We start from the raw sequence: 20,548 nt of genomic DNA, 5'->3' as shown, positions 1-20,548 counted from the left end.
ATAACCTTAACACTTATTTATTGGATTTACAGGAATGTCCCTTTTTGTTTTTTTAAAGCTTTTAGACATTGGATAAATTCTACTTCGGTCAAAAATTTTTATTTATTTCAACATCTCTTTCCAACTCGGGGTCAGACACATTGGTAGGACTCCATTATTTGGGTGTTTTTTTTTTTGTTAATGTTAATGAATTTGGAAGGATTTTGAATACCAATATGTTATTTCTACTTTTACTGAAGAAAGATATCGCCAAAGTCAAATATTTTTACTTGGCAGGCAAACCTGAGCTACATTTTTGTTTTGCATTCATGGAGTTGACCTGCCTGAGGGAGCGCTGAGCTTGGGGCGGGGGAATAACTGCCCCCTGCGTAATGGTGCCCTGTCAGCCGCCCTGGGAGGTGAGGGCTTGGGTCATGCCTGCCTCTCGGATATTGGAGAAGCTCCCTTTTCCTGCCCAAATGAAGAGAAAGGGTACTGTTTTATCGGAGAGGGGATTGTTGTTAGGGGGGCAAATGGATCCTTTTTTTTTTACAACTAGTTGCCATTATTCATTTTATTATTTCCATGATGAAGAAGTTTGTCAGATCACTTTCAAATTTCTCTACAAACACTTATGTTTTGATAAGCATTATTTTAACCAAACAAACCCTTTAGCTTAAAGATTTGGTAGAAAAATCAGAAAATACAGATTCCAAAGGAAGAAGTTTTAAAAACACAGATGTATAGAACAGTCTTTTGGACTCTGTGGCGGGGGGGATGATTTGGGAGAATGGCATTAAAACATGTATAATATCATAAAAACAAAAGAAGTTAAAATAAAAAAATAGAAATAAAAACACCTATAATTGCGTCCCCAGAGAGGGAAACACTGCCACTACTTACCCCTGTGGGACTGTCGTGGTCCTACTTCCTACTTTTTTTGTGCAAAGACTTCCCCTCAGACATCATTTTTCACTAGATGTGATCATACTGCATGCACTGTTTATTTTTAAAAATGCTTTTAAAACTAAACATGATTTTGTGGACATCTTTCCATGTCAATATATCTATACAGGCAGACCTCGTTTTACTGCATTTTGCTTTATTGTGCTTCACAGATACTAATATATATATATACATATATATATATTGAATGTTTGTGACAACCCTGCATCAACCAAGTTTACTGGCACCATTATCCAACAGCATTTATTCACATGGTGTCTTTGGTAATTCTTGCAAATTTTCAAGCTCTCCATCAGCAAAAAAGATTATGAGTCAATGAAGACTTAGATGATGTTACGATTTTTTAGCAATCTGTCCTGTGCTTAGTCGCTCGGTCATGTCCGACTCTTTGAGACCCCATGGACTGTAGCCCTCCAGACTCTTCTGTTCATGGGAATTCTCCAGGCAAACAGAGTAGAGTGAGTTGCCTTGTCCTCTTCCAGGGGATCTTCCCTACCCAGGGATCGAGCCTAGGTCCCCCGCATTGCAGGCAGATTCTTACCATTGCAACCACCAGCAATAAAGTATTCTTAATGGTTCACTCAAACCATTCCTTAATATTGAACAAAAAATCCATGATGTGGATGAGGATTTTTCCATTTTCTCTCTGATCAAGCACTAGTTCCTTTAGGAGGGTAAAAAAATGTTTTATGTACTTTGTTTTCTTAGACATAATGTATTGCATACATAATAGACTACAGTCTAGTGTAAACATAACTTTTGTATGCACTTGGAAGCCAAAATATTAGTATGAGCTAATATTAATCAAGGTATTTGCTGTATTGTAGCAGTCTGTAACTAAACTTGCAATATCTCTGAGGTATGCCTGTATCCATATCCATATTTATATTTATCTATATATTTTTATCCTGGAGAAGGAAGTGGCAACCCACTCCAGTATTCTTGCCTGGACAATTCCATGAACAGAGGAGCCTGGCAGGCTACAGTCCATGGGGTCGCAAGAGCCAGACACAACTTAGTGACTAAACCACAATCATATACTTTTATATCCGGGAGTTGGTGAGGGACAGGGAGGCCTGGCGCGCTGCGATTCATGGGGTCGCAAAGAGTAGGACATGACTGAGCGACTGAACTGAACTGAACTGAATGATATAAAATATTCTCCATAGATTCTCAAGTTCTCTCAAATCATTCTTTAATATTGGACAAAAAAAAAAATCCATGATATGGACAAGGATTTTTCCGTTTTCTCTCTGATCACGCTCCAGTTCCTTTAAGAGGGTATCGGACTGTTTTATCAAACATTCATTGCCTACTCTGTGTCAGTCATTGTGCTGTGCGCTGGGAATACAAAAATGAAAAGGACAGTCTGTGTGCCCTTGAGAGGACCATACTCTTCTGCAGAAGATAAATATCATAAACAGATCATTATAATAACTGCTCTAGTAGATGTTGGAAGTATATCATTCCTTCTAACTTATTTTAAAACTTTGTAAGTTGATAGACTAATATGGACTTCCCGATGGCTCAGCAGTAAAGAATGCCCCTGCAATGCACTAGACACAGGAGACATGGGTTTGATCTCTGGATTGGGAAGATCCCCTGGAGGAGGAAACGGCAACCCACTCCAGTATTCTTGCCTGGAGAATCCCATGGACAGAGGAGCCTGGAGGGCTATAGTCCATGGGATCACAAAGAGCCAAACACGACTGATTGACTAAGCACATCTATGTCAGGCTAACATAGGCACAGAGGATTTGTGTGTGTGTGCCAATAACGCAATACGTTTATTTTTATAAAAGAAAAGGAATGAAAGGAATGTTGAGCCTTTGTTATTCATCTGGTCCAAGGAAAAAAACAAAAGATGGACTTTTTCTGTTTTGATCATGAAGAAGGCATGCTTTCTTCACCCCGTCGAAGGGCAGTTCCTTCTGGATCACCATTTAACTTATTTCTGAAGGTGTCCGTGTCCTTGCCTTCTTGTTTTTAAGAGGTTGGAAGAGGATTCAGCATTGGATTTTGACTGATGCCGTCTCTAGGCTTTTTAGATCACCGTAGAGTATTTGTACGCGTGTCTCTTTAATGCTGTGGATGAGCAGGGACTTTAACATTAAGTTGTGATGTCTAACAGAGTGCTCCTAATTTCCATCCCTCTCTCTCCTACCTGCTTTCCTTTCTGTGGTGGCGATGGCCGTTAGGTTGGTGTAGACAGCAGTGTTGACATCCTTGAGTGTCCTCTGACTGTAAGTCCCCACGTTCCCTTCGTCAGCACTCAGCAGGCCCTGCGCCCTCATTCTGCTCCTGTCCAGCCCTGCCTGTGCACCCCCTTGTACTTCCTCCCCGTGTTCTGAGTTCGCCTTGCTTTCTACAAGTTTGTTTTGACCTTGATCAAATTCACGGTTGTGTTTTTAAATTACAACTTAGTTTCTTCTCTACTCAGTAAGAGTGGTGACCCTCAAATTACCCCCTTTGCCAATAAACATTCCAGTGACTTCCTGAATATGAGCAGTATTTTTCCTTTTGGATGTTTGTACCCCAATTGCATCCAACTGTTTAATTTTCCCTTAGTATCTATTTGACAATGTTTAGAAAGAGCATCTGTAAATCATGTCATTTAATAAAATCACCTGCAAAACCTCTATGCCACTCAGGTAGGCCAGTGCACAATCTGCAGAACTGAGGCCCAGGGAGACTGGATGTGGACCTAGAGCATAGCATCTGCCCAGATGTCTGTCCTTTGCTAAAACTTCACTCAATTCATTTGGATAGACTATTAAGCCTTGGGGTATATACTACTCAATGTTTGGTTTTGCACAGATTCAGATGAAATGGCTTTTAGAAGTCTTAGATCTTTAAAGTGATGGCTGTCTAGTATTGAAATCTCCTAGGCGCAGGCATAAGTTGCCTTGTAGTAACAACTCTCTGCACATACATATTCTAATAAAAGCTGATGAGCCATTTCAGTGGAGAGCCACTGATCTCATTTGGAGTGTTTGATTTTGATTTAGTACTCACCTTTCCCTGGAAGGAAGAAATTCAAAAAAAAAGAAAAAAAGAAAGAAGTCACAGGTGCCACATTTCTTTCCTTTGTTTTTGGACATTGCTGTATTATCTAAACAACATTCACAAAGTCAGTTGAGTAGTACTGTCCATTTGAGCCCTTTCTTTGGTAAGAAATACTGCTGATATCCAGTTTTGAAGCACACCCCAGCATAAAGTCATTTGGGGCCACGTGGAAATGTTTCTTTCAAACTGATGCTTTTCTATCTGCGTGTTTTCTTCCACAGGAGATGGCAAATATTTTGGCTCAGAAGCAATTGCGTTCCATCATCTTAACGGTGAGTACCTGTGTGTTGTGAGCACCTTGCTGGGGAGGAAGGGTCTGGTAAGATTTATTGATCTCCTCTTTTGGCTTGGTTTTGTGGTTTGTTCTGTGACTTGCTTCTGTGGCCAAGCAGTGGGAAGTAGAAAGGAAGTAAAAGTGTACTTTTGGAAATGGAATAAATAAAGCTTTCCCCCAGAGATGGCCTTGTGATTGGAGGGCGGGGGTCCCTGGAAGAGAGAAACGCCTTGTGGCAGGTTTATTATAACTCACCAGAGCTTTAGCTTTGTATGTAAGGAAGTTAGGGACTCCCTGACTTTAACAAATCCACCAATATGAGCTAATACCGTTTTTAATGAGGAAACTAGAGAGAAACATATCAGACTCTGAGAGAAGTCCTGAAATTTTGACCATCATTTTCCTGGGCCACTTTGCTACAGAAAGGCAGGAAGGTCAGGCATGAAACCCACTCATTCACTGTAATGCAAAAAATACCTGAAACCTCAGTCAAGAAGAGGCTCTACATGTTATGTTGTGAATGTTTAGAAGTAAATCAGATAGCGAGATTTCCTGAGGCCTTATCTGCTACTTGACTTTTAACTAAAGGCTGAAAGAAACATGTGTGATTGCTTCTTCTGCATACCAAAAAAAAAAAAAAGAATAAAGATTTATGCGTGTGTAATTCCAAAAAGGAGTTCTGCAAGCATACAGTTACATACACACATACACATACACACACATTCCAATACCATGAGGCCATTAAAAATTAAAAACCTTATGAGGGCAAATAAAATAAATATTCTAGAATCCAAAGCCAATAATAATGACTACAATTTGTCATCAAGTATGATGTTAAACTTCCTGGCTATTAAGGATAAAGAGAAACCATATGAGTGTACTTTTCATTACTTGATAAAAGGGGTACCCCAGGTCTTTGGAGGATGACATATTCCCACCCCCTGGAACTGGAATCTGAAACGGGTATTGTCAGAACATTCTAATATGTTCTTTGTCCAAGAATGGTTTTGTAGAAATTGTAGAGGGATTCAAAATACGGTTATTTTTTATACTCACTCTCAATAAAAGTGGAAGCAACAATATTAATCATAGAGAAATGAAGGTATTTGTGTAGGGGGTGGAGGGTGATGAAAGAGCAGAAACCTGGAATTAAAGTCTTAGCCTGTTGTTGATATCGCCTTGGTGTGGCAGTTGAAGTTAGAATGCCCAGAGATGGAGTGGGTGAAATGACTGTAGCTACCATGTCTCAAAGATCAGTTTACTTCAGTGTGACTGTTTTAAATGAGACCTTGATGACTGGAAGTTTAAGATTGGTTGGTATTCTCTGGCAAGAACGTGGAGTGTAGATACTGTTGAGTTGCTAATAAAATAAATAGCCACATGCTTTAGTGCCCATACACTTTGGACATTAAACATATACCAAGAATTAACATTCTCTTGGGAAGATTGGAAGATATGAGGTTTGATTTCTCCCCATCCCATTGCTTGGCTTCCCACCCTCCAACGCACCTAATTTTGGTTCAGCGACTTCCTTCTTTGTCTTGTTCTTCACCCCACCTCTCCTTTAATTGGCTGTTTCATCATGGTGCTCAGAGCCAGGCTGTGGAGTCCAGGTTCAGGGCACCCAGAGAAAATTCCTTGAGACAGCAAGACATGGTTGGGCCTAGCAATTCAAAATAACTCATTCGAGTGGGTGTTTCACCTCTTTGACTGGTTGGTTGGCATTTTACAAAGTATTTATTTATTTATTTGCCTGTACTAGGTCTTAGGTGAAGCATGCAGGATCTAATTCCCTGACTAGGGATCGAACCTGGGCCTCCTGCACTGGGAGCACAGAGTCTTAGCCACTGAACCACCGGGAAAATCTCTGGTTGACTGGCATGTTTAAGGCACAACTGTGGTTTCTGCCAAAGCAGATGCATATTAGGTCCAAGTCTTGAATTCCATTTCAAACCCAGCCCTTGAGGGGACAAAGGCCCACGTATTATAGTCTGCTGCCACTCTTTTTATATTTATTCCATTTTAGTTCTGTTTCTAAGGGGAAGGGTCATTTTCCAAAAAAAAAAAATTCACTCACTGCCTTGTTGGGGTAGTGGTCACTGTATAATGTCCACAGTGAATTAATGACAGATCTGATAGCTACTTTGCCTTTGTGTGATGCTTCTAAAGCTTTCCCTGTTTAGATGTGGGATCACTTCTCGGAGACAGCTGTAGGGTAAGAGGATGGCAGAACTGCTTACAGTACATGTATACCATTTATTTTTCTGGCAAGGCAAGCAGGCAAGGAGTGCTTCTGTCGTAGAAATCCACAGCTCTCCTCAAGACGCTCTCATTTTAGGCATACCTTCTCTTATATGGCTGTAATAGCCACCGCATTTCCATTTCCTGCTGCACCTCCACTCTTCCCTGAACACAGTAGGTCTTTCCCCAGTTCTGGCCTAAAGATCAGGAAGCTTATTGGGTCCTGAAATGTAAAGGAAAATTTATACCAGGGTCACCTGTGCACTCATCTTTCTCCTGAAAGTGGTTCCACCCACCTCCATGCCCCGTGCTTCCAAATGAGGTCTTCTGAGGTTCTACTTGGCATCATGATGGGGGTGGGGTGGGTAAATTAGGTTATTTGCTGTTACTTTATTCCTTTGTTTAAAAATGTTTCACTCATGAACCATCTCCCTAGCATGTCATCCGAGCTCAGCGGGCCATCAACAATGAAATGGCACACCAGCTGTATGTGCTGCAGGTGCTGACCTTTAACCTTTTGGAAGATAGGATGATGACCAAGATGGACCCACAGGACCAGGTGAGTGCTCATTAGACAACAGTCAAAGCATATGAGGGAAAGAACATCCTTAAAAGTCTTTTCTTGAGCTTCTTAGAAACCAGGAGGCTTTTGATGATGGTAATATTATTATCATCTCAGAACTTAGGGAAATGGATTTAAAATTTTGGTGAATCTAGAATCAGAGAGGGCTTCTCTGACAGGTCAGTGGATAAAAACTCCTCTTGCAATCCAGGAGACACAGGAGACAGGGGTTCAATCCCTGGGTCAGGAAGATCTCCTGGAGTAGGAAATGGCAACCCACTCCAGTATTCTTGCCTGGAAAATTCCATGGACAGAGGAGCCAGGCAGGCTACAGTCCAAACGGTCACAAATAGTTGGACATAACTACGTGACTAAACATGCATAGGATCATAGAATAAAATAAATGAAATATTTTGTTATGTATCGAACACATGCATACTCTTTCCTTATTCGATAAGAAAGCCTGACGTCGCATGACTACAAACACTGACTCTTGGCTAGTGCCTTCATTGGTGATAGCTTTGGATTCACGTCCCCAGGACACAGAGCCACTTGGTAGCTCTGTGTGATATGGCTTCTACAGGCTGAGAGAGTATTTCCATTCTCCAGTGGTCAGAGCCGTGGGTGGAGGTCCCAGGTTACATCTGATTTCTGGGCTTCCATTTCTGTCGGTTGGCTCTCTGCTACAGATCTCTCTAGGTCTCTGGCTGTTGTACTTGAGAGGTTAAGTCTTGATCCAAAAGGCTCTGGGGGAACTTTACTGTGTGAAGACAGAGTGAGAGGAAACAGCTGGGAGCGCTGCTGTAGCATATTTGCAGCTTAAACAGCGCTGCAGCTTTGGAAAGGAAAACACTCGTTATTGGCACGTGAGGGTCTGATCTCTGGCAGATGTGGATGCACATGCGAAGTGTGTAACCGCCGCAGCACTTCGTTCGTGGCGTGAGGCCACGCGATTAAGAATGATCCAGAGGCTTCCAGCGGCCGTCTAATGTGCCCCACACTTCTGGCAAGGCCAAGTGCAATCATCACAGAAAGATGAGACTGCCTTATGACTTCTAGTTCGAAAGGCAGTGCGTCCAGAGGTGGAACAGCCCTCCCTTCTTGGAAACCTCCTCCTTTTTATGTAAAAGATACATGCCTTTTTCTTATTGTGGTTAAACATGCACCACAGAACCTTTACCGTTTTAACCATTTTTCATATTTGTCTCTATGAAGTCACTTCTCAGTGGAGTTAGGGGTCCCTTGTCACTTACCTATTGTTCTTAAACCTTATGTACCTCTCACTTTATTTCTGACAGTACAGGACTTCAAGATCCTCTAACTTGGCTTTTTCCAATCAGAAGCCTTCCATCATATTTGGGGCCCTCATTGAGAATGTCACAGGGCAGTTGATACCAGAGGTCCAAGGGGCTTGGCCATGAGGATAATTGTGGAATAAAGCCAAGGCTGACCAGCAGGGAGAGTGGCAGGAGGGGGAAAAAAAGTTCACAGAGCTGTAACTTAGAACACTGGTTGCCCTTTATCTGTTTCCCTTTTGCCTGTACCCAGTGATTCATTTAGACCCTGGGGAATGAGGGAGTGGATGAAACATCACAGAATGAAGGCAGCTCTCTCTCCCTCCCGTTTTTTCCTTCCTAACCCCTTCAGGCTCAGCGGGACATCATATTTGAACTTCGAAGAATTGCTTTTGATGCAGAGTCTGAACCAAATAACAGCAGTGGCAGCATGGAGAAGCGCAAGTCCATGTACACCCGGGATTATAAAAAACTTGGCTTCATAGTAAGTAAGCCATCTCCAGTAAGCTCTCTCCTTCCAGCACCTCGGGGCCTGACCTCAGCCACATAAGCGATGTCTCCTCTGAGCGTGTGGTCCTCCTGTGCCTTACAGAATAGTTTCCACATTTTCCAGATGTTTAGCTGGTTTAAACAGGATCACATGAAAATCTCTTCTGGCTGCAGCGGAATGGAATAACTTGTACAAGTGTGACTAATACTGAGTTTGTTTATTCAGTTCTGATTAAGTGTAACCAAGAGTAGTTAGCCCGGAAAGCATCTAGACTTCGTTAGATCTACTTCACAGGAGGCTGAAGATTCTATTTAAATTAAATGGGTGATGGCAACTGTGGGAGAAATCTTATTTGGGGCTGGTGACTGGGTTATTCACATATGTCGATTCCATATCAAAATCAGATTGAGAGTCTCCTGAAATTTGATCGTGGTGTGACCTGCAGTTTATATTGTCCTGAAAGTTTTGTCTTGCTGTGGATGCTAATTAGTCACCACCTAGATTTTCTTTTTACTTGGTTTGCACATCAGAACACAGCCTTGTCCTGAATATAATCTGTTGTTTTTGTTTCTGCTTCCGGTCCAGTTTTGCTTTCATCATTATCACATTTCTATATGACCTTTGGCTTATTAACCTCAAATTCTGCAGGTGTAAATTTGGGTTTCTTTCTACCTCCTTCATAACCAACATATATCAGACTTTTGTCTTCAGTAATTAGAAATGATCAGGCATTATTTTATAACTGCAAATACTCTTTCCTTGAATATACATACACACACACTAATATTAATATTCATTTGTACACATTGGTATTTATGCTTTATTGTTATTTGGAAAACCTTATCTTTTGTGGGAATTCTTTGAAAATGTTTCCACGTCAGTTATATGCATTGTTTTCATTACTAAAGAGTTGTTATTATATGAGTGTACTACAGTTTATTTAGCCAAGCTCTTTTACTGAGTATTTCAGTGTTTTAAAATTACAGATAAGTCTGCAGTTAACATCTGTGCCTCTCAGTATTGATGTACATCCTTGATCATGTCATTAGGATAAATCCATGGAACTGGCATTTCTATGATATATATTTTTAAAGCTTTCGACATCATCAAATTGCTTTCCATAAACACTGGGTAATTTCCACTTTAACCATTGGTGCATCAGAGTAACTTTTTTATAAACCTCTCCAATAATATTTGTAAAACTAGAAAAAAAATAATTTGATGTTATTCCTTATTTACTGGTAGTCTTAACATGTTTTTTCTAAGAAGAACACTTCTGAAGCATTGTATTCAACTTTGCAGCTTGCTTTACAGAGCTTCATTTTTATGTTGTCATATCCCAAATTTTGACTTTGACATTCCATTTGATCTTTTAGCTGAATCTGTTTGTCTAAATTTTAGCAAAAAGCTCCAAGACTAATGGAGAGGTGAGCGTCCCTGTGCTTGGTGTGTGTCGATGCTCAAGGCTCCGAGGTGGCCCCGGCCCTGCCCTCACCCGTGTGTTGGCAGACTCCATTTGCTAGGGAGTTAGCCGTCGAAAGCTCACACTCTACCTCCCCGACAGTTCCTTCCAGGTTTTACTTTAATGTGTTCAGTGAAGAAAGTGAAAGTGAAAGTTAGTCGCCCAGTCGTGTCTGATTCTTTGGGACCCCATGGACTGGAACCTGCCAAGCTCCTGTGTCCATGGAATTCTCCAGGCAAGAATACTTGAGTGAGTTGCATTTCCTTCTCCAGGGGATCTTCTCGACCCAGGAATTGAACCCAGGTGTCCTGCATTGCAGGCAGATTCTTTACCTTTTGAACCACCAGGGAAGCCCCATGTTGAGCCAGGAGTCATATGCAAATCACCTGGGAAGTTGTGCAAAATCATCCAATCTCTTACCCTTAGGTCATATCAGAATGGCCAGGGCACAGACCAAGGTGTGTACACTTCGAACTGCTTCCCCTCAATCATGATATTCTGTCCTGGAGGACAGCCTGTGGATAGCATACACTTGAGTTACTGCCATTCATGTTCCTCCTTTTGACTACCTGGATTTCCTCCTTTTAACTACCTGGATTTCTAGTGCATTTGAACAATGTGGAAAATGCACAGTGAACTCTTTACACACACTGATCCCTGGACACAGTGTGTCTCTGACCCAGGTCCTAGTGGGTTTTGTCGGGGGCAGTTGGGTCCCAGAACACACAGTGTTATCTGTTGTCCTGGGCATGTGTCTGAGGGATGGAGGAGAGAGGGAAGTTGAGGAAAGACCACTCGGTAGGACCTGGATTATCCCAGCTTTTTGTGTTACTGCAGGTCTCTAGGGAGGATTAGACTTAATGAGGGTGGGAGGTATGAGACACCTCCTTTTTTATTTCCATACTTTAGTCCTGTGTGAAATCTCCAGGGTATCCCACAAGCCAAACTCTGAGTGATTTTTCTCGATGAAACTCCATCTGTCATAACACGATTGATAATTCCTTCCGCAGTTGGCTTCTGGGGTCTGTCTCTGTCTTAGCTTTCAACGTCTGCTGAGTGTTTTTTGCTTTGTGAGTACTTTATGAAGAATGTTGCATTTTTAAAGTAAAAGTTAATTTTATGTGGTTTTAAGGCCTTCAGCACTTATGTGGCCTCCACTCCAAGGATTTGAAAAGTCATTTAAAAAAAAGCAAAAATCTTGAACAGAGAATAACCAAAATGGAGTGTTGATTTCCTTCATATTTCCCTGGTACTTTTCTTTGAGCTTTCAATTTTAGTCCTTCCTTTGAAACTTCTTCCAGGCCACAATATTGCATCAGGTAATGGAGAAACTGAAAAGACCAGTCATGATTTCTAATGCTAGAAATGATGCAACCACTTTCACAAGCAGAAATTTTCTCTTTTGACTACCTGTCAGCAGAAATACACAGGCCTCACTAATGGAAAGACAGGCTGGTGGTGCCACCTAGAGGCCATTGTGCAAAACGCAGAAAGCTGGTTGAGGACCTCAAGTGTCTGGCCCGGAAAGCTCTGGATGCTGGAAACTATCCTGGTAAAGGATTCTCTCTGTGCTTCCAAAGGAGGAGTAATCTTGTCTGTAAACTCCTTACCGACCTCCTCCACAATCTGAGATTTGGGTAACCTTTTGGATCTTTTTGAAGAAAAGTTCAAGTCATATAAGATTGTTATTCCTCTTTTTTACATCTCCTGAGTACGCATTGCCCAGGAAATGTTAAGTGACAAATTTTTGGAGTTGAGTGAGTCTAGATTTTAATTCCATCCTTCCCACTTAAAAAGCCACTTACTGATAATGAGCCATTTATTAATAACTGGCCAGTGGGGCAGTTATTTGGGCTTCCCTGGTGGCTCAGTGGTAAAGAATCCACCTGTAAAGCAGGAGACACAGGAGGCGCGGTTTCAATCCCTGGGTTGGGAACATTCCCTGGAGAAGGGCATGGCAACCCACTCCAGTATTCTTGCCGGGAAAAATCCCATGGATAGAGGAGCCTGATGGGCTACAGTCCATAGGGTCGCAAAGAGTTGGACACAACTGAAGTGACTTATCATGCAAGCACGGGGCAGTTACTTAACCTATTTGGGTGTCAGTTTCTTCAGGATGAAACTGGGCAGATGCTCTTCTATTTCGCAGCTGCTGGAGGGCCCTGCTCAAGACCATCTTTTAGCAACTGGCCTTGCACCTGCATGGTGGAGGCACCCAGCAAACGGCACTTCCCTCCCTTACTTTTCGGAGAGCACATATCAAGGAAATCATAGGCAGCTTTTTCAGTTTTCCGAAGTGGAGGGGCCGTTGCTCCAACAAGGCAAGAAGAACAGTTTGTTACCGGATAATAAAGCACGACACTTTTGAGAAGGCAGATGGGCCTCACATTTCTTCTCAGTGCAGCATCCCAACAGAGCAGATTTTTCTGGTGAAATCATTCTAAAGTCCCAATGTAAAGTGGCTAAATGGCTTATATGGTTAGTCATAACACAGAAAAGCACTTGCTCTTAACACAAAGCTGCTTATTCTTCCAAGATCTTTTAGTGAATGGTTTCTGAGTTGCAAAATGGACATGCTTATAGATTCCCTGGTAAGAAGAGGGAGTCAAGGATGTCTGGGTTAATACTAATCTTATTGGAACTTCTAAGGAGGAGCACGTGTGCTTCTCAACCTGACAGAAGGCAGATTCACATTTTTAGAATGATTTTATTTTGAAAACACAGGAAATACCTGACTATAATGACCAAGAACTGTGACCAATGCTTTGCATACTCTGAGAAGAGTTGAGTTGAGTTCCTAGCCACAGACCCTTCAGAACATGACTGTCTTGATGTCAAATTGATAGCTTCTCTATTTGTGGATTTTACCTTTGTCCAGTCTAAAAGGAGATATCTGTAGTTCTTTTTTTGAGCCCTCATAGACTAAGGCAGATGTCAGAAAATGGAAAAGAGTGGGTTTTTTCCTTAATTGTCTTTTTCTTCTTCTTGAGCTTGACTGGGGATAAAATAAGCTCATTTTTTAAAAAGAAACTCTTTCTGAACAGCATAATGTGCTTTTAATATGAAGTGTTTTGATAAGCATTTACCTTAACATTTTCAGATGGTCTTAGCAGATAGAAAAAAAATGGCTAACGTGATGGTGAAACAAGGTAGTGGGAAAAATATTATTTCAGAATTAAGACTCTTTTAAAATGTAGGTTTTATTGTATTCAGGTATAATAAGGCCAGCCCTGCCCCTGGAGATGGTTGTTGTTGAACAGGCAGGTTGTTATTCATAGATCCCAAGAGGAGGGAGCATGTGACCTCACAGGAACTTAAGGGGGCACTAGGGTCGGTCAGGAGACAGAGGGAGCAAGGGGAAAACTAAGGCAATAGCCTTTGTTGTGGTTTCCACGGGAAAGCTAAGGCACAGCGGGTAAGCAGACTCAGAACTGGCTGGTTTGAATAATCTCCCTGAGTTCTGAAGCCTGCATACTACCCTGCATTGTCCGGTACTTGGCCCTGTGTTCATTAGGGCAGGTGGATGGTGGCCCCGAGTGTAAACACCTGAGAAAGGAGGTTGTTGGGGGAGGAAGGCAGCCTTCTTATCTCTAGAAAGTAGGTCACTCTGCAAAGGGGAGCCCCTCCAATGTCAGCAAGGACCCAAGATTCCAAAGCATCAGAAAATATAAGAAAATGAAAAAACAAATGATGAATACAGATTTACATTCAAATTTTTAAAGGATTTTTTTACCTTCTTGGGTGATAGAAGATACTTATGCACAAGTATAATTATCCATAATTATATATGCAGTGCTTGGTGTCATTTTAATATATTTTTTCTCAAATACAGATGGCAGGATATGAAATGAGATGCATATTTATATATCTCTTCCTCCATCTCCATCTCCATCTCTGTTCCCATACCACAGAAGACAGCGTCTTAGTCTAAGTGCTGCTGAAATCAACAGCTACTAGGAGAGTGTGACATTGGGATTACGCTTGTCCAGGGCTGTCTTTGAGTCTGCCACTCACAGGCTGAGTGATTCCGGCAAGGTACTTGACATTGTCATGTCTCAATTTTCTTATCTTTAAATGGGGCATGTTAGTTGTTTCTGTCTATGGGTTTGTTGTGTGGATTAAATGAGTAAACTCTTACAAATCGTACAGAATGATACCCGGACATAGCAATTTGGACAGTGTTACAGCTACTATTAATATTATTATTGGAATGTTGCCCAGTGTCCCATGACACTGTGAGAGACAATGCTGGGGGAATGTGAGCTTTGTAAGTTGCTCCTAGGAAGATAATGAGAAAATGCATGGTTCAAAATAACAAAGATGAGGGAATAATGTGTGCTTGGGAAACTGCAAGAAATTTGTCATGACCAGTGTTCATGTTGTCCTGGGGGCAGAGAAGTAAGAGACCATTACAAGCAAGAGACCAATTATAGAGAATTTTAAATTCAGAGGGGTTAAAATAGACAGTCAATCTTCATGGCTTCCATACCTGAATATTCACCCATTCCCTACAATTTATTTGAAATCAGTCATCGTGGGCTTTCACAGTCATTTGCAGACAAGCACATAGTGGCCAAAAAATTGAGTTACTGGGCAGTCTCACGAGATCAGCAAGGGATCTGCTGTCTTGTTTCAACTCTTAAACGAGTATCCCTTTTGCAGTCCAGCCAAGGACACATTTTCGAAATGTTGTGCTTTCTCTTGGTGATTTTGCCATTAAAAATGGCCCCCAAACTTTGTGCTAAAGTGCTGTCTAGTCTTCCTAAGTGTAGAGGCTGTGATGTACGTGCCTTACGGAGAAAACCTGTGTATTAGATAAACTGACTTCAGGCATGAGTGACACTGCTGTTGCTGTGAGTTGTGTTAACAATATGCTACATAGTGAGTTTTTAAACAGAAATGCACACAAAACAAGGTTATATATTGATCGATTGACAAAAATTTGTGACCAGGGGCTCAAAGGAACCTAAACCTGTACTGCCCTTAGGAACAATGGCTCAGTGTCCGTGATGATTTCATAGACCATAGGTATAGGAAACAAAGAGAATCCATGTACTGTAAGGCCCTGGAGAGCTTTCAGGTGGGGGTGAGCCATGGAGAGGAGAAGCTAAGGTGGTCCTAGGCTCAGTTCTGTGCTCACCACGTATCCTGTACATGCTAAGTTGGGAAGAGATGGCCCATCCTTCAAGAGCTCACAGGTATGTGAGACGTCAACAAATGTCTGCAAGTCACGGCACCACTCAGGACAGTCCGGGCGGGTGTGAATACTATAACCTACTGTGACTTGAGTCGTTTATTTCAAGAGGCTGCCTTGAAACTGCTGCTGTATCAAATACTGCTGCTGCTGCTGCTAAGTTGCTTCAGTCGTGTCCGACTCTGTGCAACCCCATAGATGGCAGCCCACCAGGCTCCCCCGTCCCTGGGATTATCCAGGCAAGAATACTGGAGTGGGTTGCCATTTCCTTCTCCAATGCATGAAAGTGAAAAGTGAAAGTGAAGTCGCTCAGTCGTGTTCGACTCTTATCGACCCCGTGGACTAACTGCAGCCTTCCAGGCTCCTCTGAGTACTGGAATGGGGTGCCATTGCCTTCTCCAGTACCAAATACTACATCCCGGTAATTAGGTGAATTTTCATCCTATAATCAAGTTTCATTCCAAACTCATTCTGCATAGATGAGAATACAGCCTCGGGTGGGTCTGGCTTATATTTCAGCATCACTCCTAACAGGACTTTCTTAAAGGTTTTGTCACTGAGAATGTGATTCAGTCCCTTGGACTACAAGGACAGCATTAGCAAGAATCTAGACTATATGGAAAGTAGATTTTAACATTTACCTAATTTTTGCTGTCCTTAACCCCCTTTCTCAAGCATTTCTGGAACCACGAGTTAAAGCAGATTTTAATAAAGAAAATCACTTTTTCCCATAGGGATGATTTAATAATTGGAATAGTATTCCTAATCAAGAACCCTAATTTCAAATAGTTAAAGATGTGACCCATGAAAGTTAGGTCATAAAAAATGGGACAACTAATTAGGCTGGGTTGCTCTTCACAGAAGCTCTGGCAAGTCTTAGTCAGTCCACCCAGCCCCAGCCTACTCCTTCCACCCGAGGGAGGGACCTTTTACAGACTGTGATGAAGGGATAACTGAACTCCCTGAATGTTTAGGTTCAGTCTGGATGAAATCACAGGCAGTTACCACATGCACCTACTGCCCAGAACCACATCTTCTATCTTCTGCCTCATGGACACTGTGTTCTGGTCCATTCTGTTCAGAAATCCCCTTTCCCTATTCAAAATGCAGTGAGGCCCCGGTCCTAATCATTTCTAGTCTTGCTCCATCTGAAAGGAAACTAACAGAGCACTGCGCATCTGCGAGAGGAAACGGCAGGCCACTCCAGTCAGTATTTCTGCCTGGAAAGTCCCGTGGACAACAGAGCCTGGTGAGCTCCAGTCCTTAGGGTCACAAAGAGTCGGGCATTACCGAACTAGCCGAGAGATACAGTTACTAATGAAGCCTGAGCAGAAGCAGCCAGCAGATGGAGTAAACCCACAGCCGTTGACGACTCTCAATCAGACCTCACCCCCGACGAACTCGGGAGTATCAGCCACTGGGACACCCAATTATATTACAGCTTTGCTTATCAGCCTGCAGAGTTTGAAGCTGTAGGGACAAGAAAAGAAGCCTTAGGATCTCTTCAGGAGGTCTGCTTAGCCTTCATCAAGGTCCTACAGAAGCTGCTGCTGCTGCTGCTAAGTCACCTCAGTCATGTCTGACTCTGTGTGACCCCATAGAGGGCAGCCCACCAGGCTCCCCCGTCCCTGGGATTCTCCAGGCAAGAATACTGGAGTGGGTTGCCATTTCCTTCTCCAGTGCGTGAAAGTGAAAAGTGAAAGTGAACTCGCTCAGTCATGCCCGACTCTTAGTGACCCCATGGACTGGAGCCTACCAGGCTCCTCCACCCATGGGATTTTCCAGGCAAGAGTACTGGAGTGGGATGCCATTGCCTTCTCCATCTACAGAAGCTAGGGCCATTCTAAGATGCCCACCTGGCCTCCTTGTTAAGTGAGATTGGCCTGCTGTTCATAGCCAGTGAGCATTTATATGTAGCATCCACATCTCCTGATGCTCATTTCCAATTATTTTTCCTTATGCTGTCGTGAAAATATTTTATATGGGGTGTTAAGAGTCTATACATCGAACATTTCCTTTTGTCTTAACATGGAAACTCAAGAAAGAATGCACTGTAAATAGAAAATCCAGATGAATATCGACTGTAGAAACAATGATAATAATAATGTATTTGGGGGGTTAAAAATATACATAATTAAAACGTGGAGCAACAATAACTTGGAGTGTGTAGCAGAGTAAAAACAAACCAGCTGGGATGTGGTACAAAGCTATTGTGGAAGTCTGAGCTCATTCTTGATACGTATTTCTCAGGTGAGTAGAATATTATGGATTCATTTTTCAACTTTTTCCTTTAGTAGCCATTTGTGACCTTGTGGACTGTAGCCCCCCCAGATCCTCTATCCATGGGATTCTCCAGGCAAGAATACTGGCGTGGGTAACCATGCCTCCTCCAGGGGATCTTACCAACCCAGGAATCAAACCTGTGTCTCTTGTGTCTCCTGCATGGCAGGCTAATTCCTTGCCAGAGTGCCACCTGGAAAGCCCCTTTTAAGTAGCCATTTCTGGAACTAATTGTTCAGAGAGATCACCGAGACTCCCATCTTGATGGTATGGGGTACTTGAACCTCGTGAACATTTCTTTCCCTTTTATCCCTGCCTTTCTCTTCCTCACTTCAACAAATAGCAAGGGGGTTGTGAAAGGGAAAGCCAAAGAAGGGCATTGTTTGAGGATACTCATAGTTTAAGCCAGAATTTGCAGGCAGTTCTGTCAGTCACTCCCTTGACTGGCAGGTAAGAGTCTGGCAACTCCTCATGACAGGTGAAGAGAGGACACCGTGGCCAGGATGGGCTCTGCAGTGTCTGTCTTGGATGTTTTCGATCAGTGATGCACAGTGTAGCATCTACTATCTTCACGTTTGGTTTTAAGTGCCGAGACCATAACATTGTTGGAGTTGTGGGTGCGCACATAGAAGAATAAAAGTTCGCTTCTGAAAGTCTCTGGCAGAACCAGAAGATGGGATATTGGGCTTCATTTCTCTGTCATTGAACTGCGGGGAGCAGATCACTGGGCAGAGCTGCTGCGCGGTGGGCTTTTCTGGTTGGTGTGGTGGTAGGGCCGCCTGCATCGCAGGGTCGCATCATCACACTTGCTGGTGATGCAGGGACACCAAGAAGTTCTGTGTAGAACACTTGCAGACTTTTTGTTTCTTCTTCTTCCTTTGCTGTCTGGCTGGGGTGGGAACGGATGGTCCAAGTGGGCGTGGTGTGTCTGGCTTGCAGGGGCAGCCCCCACGCAGGCTCTCTGTCACTGTTGGAGCTGACAGATGGGCCCGTTACCACTGCCTGACTCTTGTATCAGGGCTTGTGCTGTTGCTGCCACTTCCATCAGCTTGGTGACTTCACGTACGTGACAGGTTACTTCCCTTCTCCCTTCCCTAGCAAGGGAGAGGAGCGCAGAGGTGCAAGAAGAACTGGGGACAGTCTCATCTCAGAATCAGCCCCCCATGAGCCAGCTGTTACCCATGGATGCCATGAAGATGGAGAAAAGTACAACAACCTTATAAGGGATGTGTGAATAACTGCGCTCTGGAAGTGCTTTATATTTTTAAAAGAAATATTGAAAAGGAAAATTTTTTACAAACAAATGGACTGTGATTCATTGCCATGACAATATTTGAGTTTTGTTCTCCTCTCGTATTTTAATGCAATTAGTTTTAACTCTAGGCAGAATCTCTCAGGTGACTACTGAAAAGTGAGTGAGAGGATGGGTTTCTCCTGCTCCGTTTTCCCCACTCTCCTCCTGTTCAGTACTCATTGCGCCTATTGTTGTTCAGTCGCTAAGTCGTGTCCAGCTCTTTGCGACCCCGTGAACTATAGCTCTCCAGGCTCCGCTGTCCTTCACTGTCTCCTGGATTTTGCTCAGACTCATTTCTATGGAGTCAGTGATGCCGTCCAACCATCTCGTCCTCTGACACCCGCTTCTCGTGCCCTCAAGCTTTCTCAGCATCACTGTACCCAAGCTGGGCCATTTATCTCCTGTTAGTGCTGATTTCTAGTCACTAGGGGGCGCTCCACACAAAGGCTGAGCGACTTCACTTTCACTTTTCACTTTCATGCATTGGAGAAGGAAATGGCAACCCACTCCAGTGTTCTTGCCTGGAGAATCCCAGGGACCGGGGAGCCTGGTGGGCTGCCGTCTATGGGGTCGCACAGAGTCGGACACGACTGAAGCGACTTAGCAGCAGCGGCAGTGCTGATTTATAGTCACTAGGGGGCGCTCCACACAAAGGCATGTGTGTGAGTTACTCTCCAGACAGAAGATATTTTCTATCAAGAGCAGCTCGTAGAAGTCAGAGTACTTGGTGGGGTAATTTTTAAAAGACTGAACCCTGGGCCAGCCAAAACCGTCTGCCTTAAACTTTAGCTTAAAACCGACAAGAATTTTGTCTCCTTGCAAACAAAACTATGAAGGCAACTTATTAAACAGTGTTAGTCACGAACTCCTTCAAGTTGCCCTCTCCTGGCATTCTTTCTTTGTACATGGGATTTTGCAACAAGGGTTACCATTCAGCAGGTACAAGGGTGGTGCACAGGGAATGTGGGCTTCAGTTCAGTTCAGTTCAGTATAGACTCTCAGTCATGTCTGACTCTTTGCGACCCCATGTACCATAGCACAGCAGGCCTCCCCGTCCATCACCAACTCCCGGAGCCTACCCACACTCATGTCCATTGAGTTGATGATGCCATCCAACCGTCTCATACTCTGTCGTCCCCTTCTCCTCCTGCCTTCAATCTTTGCCAGTATCAGGGTCTTTTCAAATGAGTCAGCTTTTCTCATCAGGTGTGGACACCCAGGACTGATCTCCTTTAGGATGGACTGGTTGGATCTCTTTGCAGTCCAAGGGACTCTCAAGAGTCTTCTCCAACACCACAGTTCAAAAGCATCAATTCTTCGGCGCTCAGCTTTCTTTCACATCCATACATGACCACTGGAAAAACCATAGCCTTGACTAGATGGACCTTTGTTGGCAAAGTAATGCCTCTGCTTTTTAATATGCTGTCCAGGTTAGTCATAACTTT

The 20,548-nt window shown here is 43.1% G+C and overlaps 1 protein-coding gene across 8 annotated transcripts in view; it reads left to right on the top strand.

The window, feature by feature from the left end:
- ELMO1 (engulfment and cell motility 1) overlaps nucleotides 1–20,548 on the top strand; it is a 584,819-nt gene that overhangs the window by 230,496 nt on the left and 333,775 nt on the right. For 7 of the 8 annotated variants that reach the window (XM_010831166.1, XM_010831161.1, XM_010831167.1 and 4 more), the window contains 3 exons: nucleotides 4,233–4,283; nucleotides 6,963–7,085; nucleotides 8,736–8,867. In XM_010831166.1, the coding sequence (XP_010829468.1) occupies nucleotides 4,233–4,283; nucleotides 6,963–7,085; nucleotides 8,736–8,867 (306 nt within the window). Of the gene's footprint in view, nucleotides 1–4,232; nucleotides 4,284–6,962; nucleotides 7,086–8,735; nucleotides 8,868–12,348; nucleotides 14,371–20,548 lie in introns of those variants that run through there. The other variant, XM_010831168.1, reaches the window with a different exon arrangement.

Source organism: Bison bison, unplaced genomic scaffold (assembly GCF_000754665.1).
Source record: "Bison bison bison isolate TAMUID 2011002044 unplaced genomic scaffold, Bison_UMD1.0 scf7180017864525, whole genome shotgun sequence".
NCBI lineage: Eukaryota > Metazoa > Chordata > Mammalia > Artiodactyla > Bovidae > Bison > Bison bison.
Note: the sequence above shows the minus strand (reverse complement) of the source record. Positions and strands in the feature narration are given on the sequence as shown.